Source organism: Dermacentor albipictus, unplaced genomic scaffold (genome assembly GCF_038994185.2).
Source record: "Dermacentor albipictus isolate Rhodes 1998 colony unplaced genomic scaffold, USDA_Dalb.pri_finalv2 scaffold_17, whole genome shotgun sequence".
In the NCBI taxonomy this organism is placed as follows: domain Eukaryota; kingdom Metazoa; phylum Arthropoda; class Arachnida; order Ixodida; family Ixodidae; genus Dermacentor; species Dermacentor albipictus.
In genome coordinates, this window is record NW_027225571.1 from 486,960 (window position 1) to 500,037 (window position 13,078).

The 13,078-nt window shown below is 51.7% G+C and overlaps 1 protein-coding gene across 1 annotated transcript in view; it reads right to left on the reverse strand.

Moving 5' to 3' along the window:
- Nucleotides 1–741: 741 nt before the first annotated feature.
- Nucleotides 742–13,078, reverse strand: part of LOC139051963 (uncharacterized) — a 45,916-nt gene continuing 33,579 nt past the window's right edge. Inside the window, exon 6 of the mRNA XM_070529021.1 lies at nt 742–1,038. Coding sequence (XP_070385122.1) covers nt 917–1,038 — 122 coding nt within the window. The 3' untranslated portion in view covers nt 742–916. The remainder of the gene's footprint in view (nt 1,039–13,078) is intronic.

Below are 13,078 nucleotides of genomic sequence, written 5' to 3' on the forward strand. Positions count from 1 at the left end.
CTGTATAACACGATAGATCAGCTCGGTGTGTCCAGCGCTTACAGTCGGTGCAAGAAGCGCCGGCGACCATGCGCCTCCGTTAACGCGTTTCAATAGCTGAGGACTACGTGCGGTTGCGTACAGGCCGCGCGTAACTGCTCTTTCCGCTGTTCCGTCTGGTGAGCCGCCATGAAAACCGATTGAAATGAACGGCCTGGCCAGCTTCAGTCATGTTTCAGTAACTGTTCGTGCACCTAAAAACGCAACATGTTTGCTCAGGTTTCTTTTGACGTAGAATTTCGTCAGTGGAAACAGACAAAACGACGGAACATATTAAATGAGTGCCGCTGGGGGCAGCGCCTGCTCAGCTTGGCCTGGCCGTCACATGCCATTACAGTCGTGGCGTGGCTGCATGAAGTCGCGACCGGTCCAATTTTATCCCGCGCCCGGTGCCTATACAGTGACGTAATTTGAGTGAATTTCGTAGGCTTTCTTTAAAAAAGTAGAGGTGTTCAAAGCAGCGCGCGCACGCACGCACACACACACGCTCGCTCGCTCTCTCTCTCTCTCTGTATATATGGACAATGGAAGCTTGGAATGTGATCGGATAATATACTTAGCTGTGCATGGTTCGGATATTCCATTGCTAGGGCTTCCTATACGTACAGTGGCGTCACGTACATTAATAAAGGATGAGGGCGAGCCACTAGCCGGCTGCTACCTATTGTGTAATGATCGTTCAAATAGAAACGTTGTTAGACATTTTAAAACCACAAGTTCCTCAGGTAGCGGGTGTTTATTACGAGACAAGTGGGCGCAGTGTGAAGTGCTACCGTTGGATGACCTGGGGCTTTTCATGAAACAACTTTGCTTGCGATTTTCCCACCATTCTCGAAGCCGCCAAACGGTTCCCGAGCCACGGCTTTCCGCTTCCACGTCATCTCGAGTAACACTTAGTCACGGATGCGTAAATGAACCAGACCACGAGTTGGAAGACGTTGATGCCAGCTAGACACATAAGGAGCGTCGCGTAGGTTCCACTGCTGTCACGCATGAAACCTGAAAAATAAAGAAAAAAAAGGTAACGATGTATTAGTGTGTTAGGGATGAGCTTTGTGCCACTGCATCAGCGGCATCAAAAAGCCAAATATTCGCGGTACAAAGAAAGGTCAAGAATTTATTTGTTACCAGTTGATTACCAGCTGTGTATCTGATGCGAGTGCATTCTATCGGGTGAAACTTAAGCACTAACATAAATTACTTCTCGAATCAAATCCGAGTCCTCTGATTTCTTGAGGCCAGCTTTCGTGCCATTCATTTCTCTTTAAACGAAGAAAACGAAACAGGAAAAGAAGTGCGGAAGCCCGGTTTGTTAGGTCTTTCTTTTTGTTATTGAACCTACTTCTGTTCGCCCCCCCCCTCCAAAAAATATCTCTGCGCAAACCTTTCCCTCAGAAGCATTTCATTCGCGTTTAAAATTGGTTATTAAGGGTTGAGGAATTTCGCCTTCAGTGGACATCCTGAATGCAGACACCTTAATAATCTGTGGCAGTAATGAAGCTATCAGCATTCGGTGCTCCCAGGTTGTCTCTCTTCCAGGATGTCAGCTTTGGCATAATGCTTCTTAACTCCGGTGATCTGATTAGAACCGACATAATCAACATGACACTGGCGATGGCCTCTTAAGCCGTGATTCTCTCAATGCTGTCTACAACTTTCTATGACCGAAGCGTAATTCTCTCAGCGTTGTTAAACTATTTTAATATGCAAATGTTTCTGAGTTAGCAAACGCCATGAGAAGCTACTAGAGACTCGAATGCACAACTTGTAGCAAAATATTGTGGGTTTAGTCATTTGAGCCCCTTGTTTTATTTTCACTAAAAAAATGCGGTAGCGAGGATATCTCATAGCCATAACATAACATGCGCATACAGACACTTGTGTGCTGCACTGCGTGGTAGAAGTTCATGTTGAATAGATTTTTCTGTTGTTTATGTGTGAGCAGAATGGGCAAAATTCTTGCAGCTCATTTTTTTCGCACCCTAGCATTTGATGTGTCGTAGTAAAAAAAAATTAAATTACGGAGTTTTAGGTGCCAAAACTACTTTCTGGTTATGAGCACACCGTAGTGGATGAAATTTCGACCACCTGGGGTTCTTTAACGTGCACCTGAATCTAAGTACACGGGTGCTTTCACCCCCATCGAATTGTGGGCACCGGGATTAGATCCTTCGACCTTGTGCTCAGCAGCCCAACACCATAGTCACTAAGCAACCATGGCGGGGGGTCTGTCGCAGCGAAGCTTTAGCAAACACTAAATGAAGATTAGATATATATTTTTACGGCATATTACAAATCCCAAACACTGTATGGCAAAAAGAAAAGGAAGGGAAAGGAAGAGGAAGCGAAGAGAAAGAGGTAGACGTTTTAGTGGAGACTCAATTAATTTCGACCCCCTGACGTTCTTTAACGTCCACTAATAAGCAGGATGTCGGGCCGAAATTCTAGTTAATTCGGTTCAAACACTTCGTGAAGTTAAACTCTCTTAGGAAGAAAAACAACTAGAAGAAGAAAACAAAGTTTGAACCAGTTGCGCTTTCTCACGGTTAAATAGTTGTTTTTTTGTCCATCAGTTCATGAACACGCATGGCGACAGTATGAATAAGAAAACGCAAAATGCTTTTGCAGAATATACACTGGAATAGTTACGGATCATGAGGTCTGTTAATAAAGTATAATTTAGCACCCTGGTCACACAGCCAATCTTTTGGATTTCCAGCATGTACACGTATGTGCGAACAACATACTTTTGCAGGCTGCGTTCCCACATTGCTTGGTTTAAACAGCTTCTGCGGCCGGTAAACTTATGCCGCCGACTGTATACATCTGCGCCAAATGGTAAAGTGAACTTGCTAGAGAGGTGCGAATGTTTACCCCCATTTAACTTTCTCTCTTGTAGCACTTGTAAATGAAAAACCACATTTGTCTTTTTACGTCGCAGGCGTTTTTGTTTATCGTCTGCCGTGGTTGAAGTACCCTGGCCAGCTTACGTCCGCATCACGGCGCGTGAACAGGAATGCGCGGACCGAGGCTGGAGACAGTTCGATACGGGGGCGACCGGAGGCGGAGGGGAAGCTGGCCTCAAGCTCTCCATCCAACTCCAAAAAATAAGTTTAACATCGTGGATACAAAGAGAACCACATAAATTCTGTGTTGCAGAAAAAACACGATACCTACAAATATATATACCTATATATATATATATATATATATATATATATATATATATATATATATATATATATATATATATATATATATATATATATATATTGTAATACCGAGACCGATCAAGTTGACCAGCGCTGTTTATTCCAAAAAGGGCAACGCCCCAGCTCACGCGCGAAAAAGTAGAAGAACCGGAAAGATGATGATGGCTATGTACAAATGAAAATGACAAAGTACGTGAATAGTGCTTACACTAACTTCCCCCCGTCATGGAAGCGGCCAGCCTGGCCGGAGATTAGAGATTATCTAAACGGGGAATGAAGGGCTTCATCCGCGAGACGTGAACAATTTCGGCATTCTGGCGGCGCCGGTCAGTGACGGAGTGTACTGGGCGGACGAGAAAGTTCACTGGAGATGTTTGCTGCACAACGGTGTATGGGCCAATGTAGCGTGGAAGGAACTTCTCACAGAGGCCTGGAGTGCGGACTGGAGTCCAAAGAAGGACTTGGTCTCCCGGGTGAAAACGTAGGTCACGGCGTTGGTTGTCGTAGTAACGCTTGCGCTCAGCTTGGGTAGCTTCTGTGCTTTGCCGGGCGATTGGACGGCAATGTGCAACTCCGACAGCAAAATCTTCTGGAAGCGACGCGTTAGGCGAAGAAGGTGCGAAAAAGAGTTCTCTGTCGAATATGATGGAAGGAGATCGTCCATACACAAGGAAGAAAGGGCTCTAGCCGGTAGTCCGTTGAATAGCAGTATTATATGCGAATGTCACAAAAGGAAGAATTTTATCCCAGTCAGTGTGGTCAGGACGGATGTACATGGAAGTCATGTCAGACAGCGTACGGTGGAAGCGCTCAGTAAGGCCATTCGTTTGCGGATGATAGGTAGAAGTAGATTTGTGGACGGTGTTAGTGGCCCGAAGAACTTCCTCGAGAACTTGTGAAATGAACGCCTTTCCACAGTCACTGAGAAGAGCGCGAGGAGCCCCGTGGCGCAAGACGATGGAGCGCAAGAAAAAGTCGGCGACCTCAGAAGCGGTACCAGATCGCAGAGGGGCAGTCTCGGCATATCTTGTTAAGCGGTCGACCGAAGTGACAATCCAACGGTGACCGGAGGGTGTCAACGGCAAGGGACCATATAAATCAATACCAAAAAATTCAAAAGGTGCGTCCGGGCAAGGGAGAGGTTGTAGTAAACCGGCAGGAGGGGATGTCGAGCGTTTACCTTGCTGACATGACACACAGGAGGCAATGTAATTGGCCACCGTTGTGGATAGGCCAGGCCAGAAGCAGCGGGTCTTTATGCGGTCGTAAGTCTTGTGGAAGCCTAAGAGGCCAGCCGATACGTCGTCGTGAAGTGCCTCTAATACCCGCAAGCGAAGGCAGCGAGGTAAAAATGGGACCCACCGGTGACCTGTTGGGTGGTAAACGTCGCGGTGTAGCACGCCACCTTGAAGGCGGAATTGTCGAAGTTGGCGTCGCAAGCGGCTGTTGGGTGGTTCGGCGAACCCACTAAGGCGATCCATGAGAGCTCGACAGTAGGGGTCGGCCCGCTGAAGCGAGACGAAATCAGAGCGTGATGAAAGCGTAACTTGGTCCAGGGGCGTTATTGAGAGCTGGTGTGAGGCAGGCGTAGCATCGGAATGACTTGGTGGGGAAGATGACGGCGCGTTACCGGGAGAGAGCGGGTGTGGGCAACGAGACAATGCGTCTGCATCATGATGACTTTTTCAAGACTTGTACGTGATAGTAAAGTCATATTCCTGCAAGCGGAGTATCCAGCGTCCTAAGCGTGCTCACATGTTTTTCATTGATGACAGCCAACACAGAGCATGATGGTCGGTGACGATGGTGAAGTGGCGGCCGTAAAGGTATGGGCGAAATTTCTGAATCGACCAAACGATAGCCAGGCACTCTTGCTCTGTAATGGTGTAGTTCCGCTCAGCTGCAGAAAGTGTTCGGCTGGCATATGCTATGACTTGCTCTTTAGAGGCTGTATTACGTTGCAGAAGTACTGCGCCAATACCTTGTGCGCTTGCGTCAGTGTGGAGTATGGTGGGGGCTCGATTATCGAAGTGGCAAAGCACTGGTCCGGAAGTAAGATGCCGCTTAAGAGCTTGAAAAACCGACTCGCAGTCGCTAGTCCACGTGAAAGAGGCACCGGTAACCAGTAGCTTGTGTAGAGGAGCTGCTATTCCTGCGAAGTTGCGTATAAATCTGCGAAAATATGCCGCCAAGCCGAGGAAACTACGTAGATCTTTCTGTTGCTCGGGGCGAGGAAACCGGAGAACGGCACTAATCATTTCGAGGTCTTTTCGAGAGAGACCGCACTCGCCGATCAGACGCCTACTATTCCGGATCGTACTCGTTACCCCAACAGCGTTCTCCGTCTCCTCCAGCTGCTCCCAATCTGCCTCATAGTTCCCGTTCGGCCAGACGTCGTTCTCCATCGCCTTAGCGGCGCTTTACATCACCGCTTCGCCCAACTTCCAATCTTGTCGACCAGCACTCGGAAAACTCACTGTTGCAGTTTTTGGAGGGGAAACTGCTTCCTATCAGTCTTCAAAAATTCCTCCTGTTCGCCCGGCCAACATGCTTTCTGTGACTGTCGAAGGTGTTCCCACGTCAGCTCTCATCGATACCGGTGCCGCCGTTTCTGTTCTTCGGAGTGATCTGTGTTCCCGGCTCCGGAAAGTAAAAACGCCTTATCTTGGACCTATTTTGCGTGGTGCTAATAATGCATTCATTCACCCCGACGGACAGTGTACTGCTCGTGTTCTCATCGATGGCATACGCCACCACATCGAGTTTATCATCCTTCCAACGTGTATCCATGAACTTATACTGGGTTGGGACTTCCTACATTCTGCTTCAGCCGTCATTTCATGTAGAGAGGAAGTTGTCCACACCACGGATACAGAGCTTGAACCTGTTGTGGACTCTTCACTTTCATGCGTGAACTTGGCCATCGCTGCAGACTACGTCCTGCGTCCTGGTCACGAAGATGTAGCCGTAACATCCAGTCAGATCGCCGACGCAGACGCCCTAGTCGCCCCTTCTTCCCGCTGTACTTCTCGCGGAATTCTCATTGCCACCTGTCTCGCCCGGTTTTCACGTGGCCGCGCCCTTCTGTTTGCTTGCAACACGACCCCAGATCCTGTGATGCTACCCAAAGGGATGACTGTGGCAACTCTCGCCGACACTCAACCTATCACTATAGTCACGCTTTGCCCTTTTTCATAGCCAGCACCAACCTCAGGTTTCGATGATTCTTTCCCTCCTCCAGCCGTTCTTGGTTCTGACCTAACAGCCGCGCAGTCCGAAGCCTTAATGGACTGCAGAGCACAAAGCCTGCTTCGATAGCTATTCCCCTGTGTTGAGCCAAACTCCTGCGGCTACACACCGCATCGACACCGGTGGTTCCGCTATAATACGACGACGCCCCTATCGTGTATCACCGTCCGAACGAAAGGTCATTGAACAACAGGTTGCCGACATGCTTGAGCGGAAGATAATACGACCTTCATCTAGCCCATGGGCTTCTCCCGTGGTTCCGGTAAAGAAAAAAGATGGCTCCATTCGCTTTTGCGTCGATTGTCGAGCGCTCAATAAGATCACACGCAAGGACGTATATCCAATACCTCGAATTGACGACGCTTTGGACACACTACAAGGGGCGGAGTATTTCGCCAGCCTTGATCTTCGATCAGGGTATCGGCAAATTCCGATGAACGCGACTGACAAAGAAAAGACCGCATTCGCTACACCAGATAAACTTTATGAAATTAACGCGATGCCTTTTGGCCTTTGTAACGCTCCTGCCACATTTTAGCGCGTGATAGACGACGGACTTGGTCTAAAATGGAAGACATGCCTCTGTTATCTGGACGGTATTGTCATCTTTTCGTCTGACTTCAGCGAACATCTTCATCGATTAGACGAAGTACGTTAATAGTGCTTACAATACACACACACACAATCTATATATATATATATATATATATATATATATATATATATATATATATATATATAGAGAGAGAGAGAGAGAGAGAGAGAGAGAGAGAGAGAGAGGATCAGGCGGAACAATTGCCGGCTATACATGCCAGGCTAACCCCGTCTGCTTCAACATCACCTCCACCACCACCACCTATATCTATATATATATATATATAGGTGGTGGTGGTGGTGGCAATTGTTCCGCCTGATCCTCCTTCGAGTTGAGATCGGGGGTGTGTCACAAGGTGTACATGAGCCCCCTGTCTCGCAGGAAGGTTATTAGTCGTTGCGCTTCCTTCATGCCCTCCGGCCCTCCGAGGAATACAACGTCTTTAAAGGTCCTGTGCGTAAGACCGCTCTTTTTTAGGTTGTCGACCATCGCTTTTCTTTCTGTGTCAAACTGCGGGCTTAGCCAAATGAAATGTTCGATGTCGCCAATGTCACCACAGAAAACACAGAGTGGGGAAGCGCGAAGCCCAGTCTTGAATAACCAAGCTGGGGTGTACGCGGAGTCGGTCCTGATGCGGTATAAAAGCGTCGCTTGTTCGCGTGTAAATCCATGAGTCACACAGGATTCGTGTGGATTCTTGTCCATCTCTCTAACGTGAAGGCGGATTGGACCCTTAGGGTTTTGAAAAGCTTTTGTAGCTTTCACTTTTGGCACACATGTCAGCGATAGGCGTGCAAGGGCGTCAGCTTCCTCGTTTCCATCAATTCCTACGTGTGATGGAATCCACTGAAATCTCATGTTAAATCATTTGCTCGTTAGGTCATCAATCAGTTGCAGAGACTGCCTTGTAAATTTCTCTAGAGTTAGGCCCCGATGTAATCTCTGTAATGCTGACTTGGAATCCGTCAGCACCACGACATCTCGTGCAGAAAAGGCCCGTAGTTTCCGCAAAGCCGCGGTGATTGCGGTGCTTTCTACTGTTGTAGAGGAAACTACGCGATCCAGTCGGCCAGACCATGACACATCAAGGGATGGTATGCAGAATGCCGCTGCACAGCTATCTGTTTGTGCGCACACCGAACCATCTGTGTACACTTGCAGATGGCTTTGAAACACAGTGCTCAAGTGGTCCAGCACAATATAATTTGCTTCGGCAGTTGAAATGGTGCGTTTCGTCGGTAGGTGGGGTACATTGAGGATGCAGGTAACGTCCGAAAAAGACCATGACGGGTCAATACGACTTCGTTTAGGCTATTCCAATCCTAAATATCGGAAGGTGTTGAGCGCCGCATGGAAATGTGAGCGAGTTCTTGCTCTTAGCCGCCGGAGAAGCGCCGTGCCTGCGCGTGACTCGCCCAGCCTTAATAGCTGCGTCATCAAGGCGTGAGAAGTGGTTCTTGAGGAGGAGGAGAAAAGGCTAGTGCTATTTTCTGCAACCCATGCGGGAGCACGGCTCAGCGCCAGCAGGGTGGTGGGGATGGGGTTAAAAGAGAGAGAGAGGATAGGAGGGAGAAAGGTAGGGGGTCGTAGAGATGGAAGCGAAGTAGTGGCCGATCAGGAAGCTCGAGGTGGTGGGATGGCCGTTAGGCCATCCGTCTTTGTAGAAATGTCCCATAGTCTCGCCGAGAGCCCCGACGAGTCGAGGTACTCGACGACACTTAGGAAGGCTGGTAGCTGATTACGACAGGGGAAGAGGATATCTTCCTGTCGTGAACATGGGAGCCCCAGGCGGTGGAACTCTTGCAGAAGTCGACCACGGTGCTGCAGGTGAGCAGGGCAGGCCAGCAGGAGGTGTTCCAGAGTTTCTGATTCACCACAGGAGGCACAGGCTGGCGAGGTGGCTTTCCCAAGGCGATGCCGGCGGGCTGCCGTCCAGTAGCAGCCAACTCGCAGTCGGAGCAGCAACGAGGCATCCCTTCGTAGGAGGCCGTGCTGTGGAAGAGGCCGTGGAGGCCGGCCCAGGGATACCCGTTTGTCCGGGTGGCAGGCGATGATGTGCCGGCGCAGCCTGTGCCTCGAGAAGTCTGCGGCCGTTACAGCAGGGCTGAGGTGGATGCTTGAGTGATAGGCACTTTTTTCCAGAGTGTTCGCCTCTTCATTGCCCGGGATCCCCACGTGTGCCGGTAGCCAATGCAGACATACTGAGCATCCTGCGTCCTGAAGGGCCGTCAGTATTGAGGAGAGTAGCGCTACCCCAAGGCTAGCCCTGTCAGGGTTCTGCAGGCAGATCATCGCCGCCTTGGAGTCACAGAAGATGGCTGTCGGGGTCACTGGTAGCTCCTCTGCAAGTAGGTCCACAGCAAGGTGGAGTCCTGCTAACTCTGCTGCGGTAGAACCTGCGTGCCCCGGGAGACGGCACAGCTTGCTCTTTCGTAGGGCCGGTGCAATGCAGGCTGCTGCGGATGAGCCAGTCTCCGGTATCACGGATCCATCGACGAAGATGTTAAAGTGGTCCACAAGTCTCTCTTGAAGGAGAGAGGCTGTTGTCTGCTGTAGGGCACATGTTGGGGAACGGTTCTTCGAGACACCTGGCAGCTCCGTCGAGATAGGGATTGGTGGTCGATGTGGTGGGCGAGGCTGTACAGCGTTTGCAGGCGTGTCCCCTATGACCTCCTTATAGAGGCCACACAGCCGTCCCATGTGTGATGCTGGCCGGGAGCGTAGGCGGGTCAGGAGTGCTTAACCATCTGCGGCATGGTGTAGGCGATCAATGTGTCGTAGCCCCTGCTGTAGGAAGAGTAATGACAGGGACAACGCACCTGCCTCAGCCAAAGTGGCGGCCGCTTGTGAGGTTCGGGGAACGCCAAGACAGAGCCGTATTGCTGACCGATGCTGTAGCTCCAGTTTCCGCAGGCGTGGTGGGGGCAGTGCCACGAGAGGGAGGGCATACAGTAGCCGTGAAGTGACTGCAGCTTCAAATAGCTGGTGGTACAGCCCTGTCCACGGGCAAGGAGCTGTGAGATAGCCTTGCGGACCCAAAGCGCCTGGGCGCACAGTGCCTTGGTAGCCGGCAGCCAGTTCAGCCGATGGTCAATGCGCAGCCCTAGGTAGGTGACTGCCTTGTTCCATGGGATCTGGACGCCCTCCAACCGCAGCCGGGCAGCTGAGCGGTGGGCTGATGCTCTGGGGTGCAGTAGCAAGGCCTCGGTCTTCCTGGCCGAGATGGTAAGGCCAATGCTGCACAAGTAGGTAGCCGCAGTATCCAGGGCTCTCTGTAGGGCCGCACGTGCCTTGCGGACGTGTTGCGGTGGTCCCCGCTCCCATAGGGCGATGTCGCCCGCGTATATTGAGGACTGCACGGGGAAGTAATGGTCGATTGGCAGGGCAGCAGGCAACCGTGCCATGGCCAGGTTGAAAAGGAAGGGGCTCACCACTGACCCCTGTGGCACGCCTGCAGCGACGGGACGGGGGGTGCTCTTCGATTGACCCACACGTACCCTGAGGGTGCGGTTGTGCAGGAACGACAAGGGGAACTCCCGCAGGTTGCCGCAGATGCCGAGGAGGTCCAGGCCCTGCTGGAGAACTGCGTGAGGGAGGCTGTCGAAGGCACCCTGTACGTCGATCAGCAAGAGCATCACGAGGTCACCGCCGGCCTTGGCGTCCTCCAGGGTGGACACCATGTGAGCGATGGAGTGCACAGTGCACCGCCGCCACCGGAAGCCCGTCTGTTGGTCTGCCAGGAAGCCGCGAGCACGGGCCACCCAGTCCACTCGTGCCAGGGCCATGGCCTCCATCACCTTGCAGGCAGCGGAGGTGAGAGAGACCTGTCGATAGGATGACAGTTCCCTAGCCGGTTTTCTGGCCTTAAGGATGGGTGCCACAATGGCTGTGCGCCATGCCTCTGGCACCTGCCCTGACTGCCAGATCTCATTGAAGCACTCGAGCAGGCGCTGTTGCTCGCTGGTGCCCAGGTTACGGAGCATCTGTGGCGTTGCACCGTCTGCTCCTGGTGCGCTGTGGCGTTTCCCTCTCCTCAGAGCCGCCTGGAGCTCGTGCAGGGCAAGTGGGTCTTGGCAGAGGGCAGCAATCTGGCTGTACGTCCAAGCAGGGTGGATGCTGTGTAGACAGGTGGGTAGCTGGGCAGGGGGGTGTCCGGCCGGTAAGATCGCTGCACTCCGTGGCACGGGAGGGGCGAACTGGTCCGCTAGAAGTTCCGCAAGGGCCTCTTCGCTGATTCCTAGCGAGATGGCCACAGCGAGGACGGGTTGACGGCTCGTCCTCTTGCCGGTGAGTGACTTGAGTAGTCGCCAGGCTAGGGGGCCCCTTGAACGGTCCTTGATGCTGGAGCACAGGCTCACCCAGCTCTGATTCCTCCTGCGCCGGGCCTGTCTTCTACAGCAAGCATCCACCCGTCTGTATTCAGTCCAGTGCTCTGCCTTCCCTGTCCGAATTGCTCTGCGCTCCGTGCGGCGCCTGGAGGCGCGGAGATTGAGTAGGCGGAGATCCGGGGCAGGGGTGTCCGGTGGCGCAGAGCACTGAATGGTAGCCGCCTGGGCGTACTCCGCGATGGCATCTAGAAAGTCACAGCGATCGGTCGCCTCACTGCAATGCTTCCTAAACAGAGACCAGTCTATGATGTGGAAACATCTGGTCTCTGGCTTCCTTCCAAGTACAGTGGTGATCACAATGGGGAAGTGGTCCGAACCCCAAGTGTCCGGAGTTGTGTGCCAGGAGTAGGAGCACTGTTCTGTGGTGAGGGAGATATCGATGGCTGAGTTCACCCCTCGGCGGACATAGGTGGGTCCTCCGCTGTTCAAGATCACCAGTCCGGCTCTGCTGATGGCGTCGCGGAGGCTGCGGCCTCGGCGGAAGCAGCGGCGACTTCCCCAGTCTGTGTGGTGGGCGTTGAAATCGCCACACAGGACTGCCTGCCTCCCGAGGCGTAAAGCCAGCTGGTCAAGGCGTGAGATGCCAAGAGGCGGAGTAGAAGAGACTCTGCCTCATTAGTGACTTTCTTGTTTGAAGCCGCCGTTGGAACTCCCATCGCCTAGCGAAGTCCCTTTCTGTGCACTTCCTCCAAGCGCTCGAATTGACTCGATGACGGTGATATCAGAAGGAGCTGATAGAGAATGCGGCTTATCAGTGCAGCGTTCAGTTTAAGCATGGATATAGGATTGTTTCCCCAACGTACACCGGCCAATCGACGAAGTGCGTTGACTCTTTGCACTGATGCTGCCACAACACTTTCGACCGCACCACGCCATAGTAGCTTGTTATCGATGGTGACGCCCAGGAATCGAACATGAGTTGCACGAAGTATTGAATGCCAACTGATATTCAGCGTCAAACGCGTTGACTTGCGTCTCACTCCCGGGAAAAGCATGAACGCAGATTTTTCTGCTGATAAAGATAGGCCAAGCGTCGATAAGTGGCGATCGATAGTGGCGATTGCGGCCTGAGCTATTCGTGCCAAACGTTTGTGTTGGTACCCCGAGATCCAAATGCAGATGTCATCTGCGTAGATGGACATTTTAACTGCCGTCCGACCTACTTTCAGGGCATCTGGAAGGCTGGCCATGGCAACGTTAAAAAGCAAGGGAGATAGGACACTTACTTGTGGGACGCCGAGGGAAATTCGTCGCTTGTCACTCATTATACTTCCGAGCTTAACTTGGACACATCGATCACTGAGAAATTCATGGACGATTTGAAGAGCATTTCCCGAGACGCCCATGGCTCGGAGTCCGTTGATGATGCCTGTATGAAGCACACAGTCGCACGCCTTGGCAACGTCCATAAATATGGCGAGTGTGGAAAGGCTGTCTACGTGATGGTGCTCGATATGTCTTAGTAGATCCAAGACATTGTCCTGGGCACTCAACCGTGGACGAAATCCGGTCATACATGATGGCAGTCTATTTTCTTGCTCAAGACACCATGTTAACCTCGTACATATTAGTCTTTCCACCAACTTTCATACGCA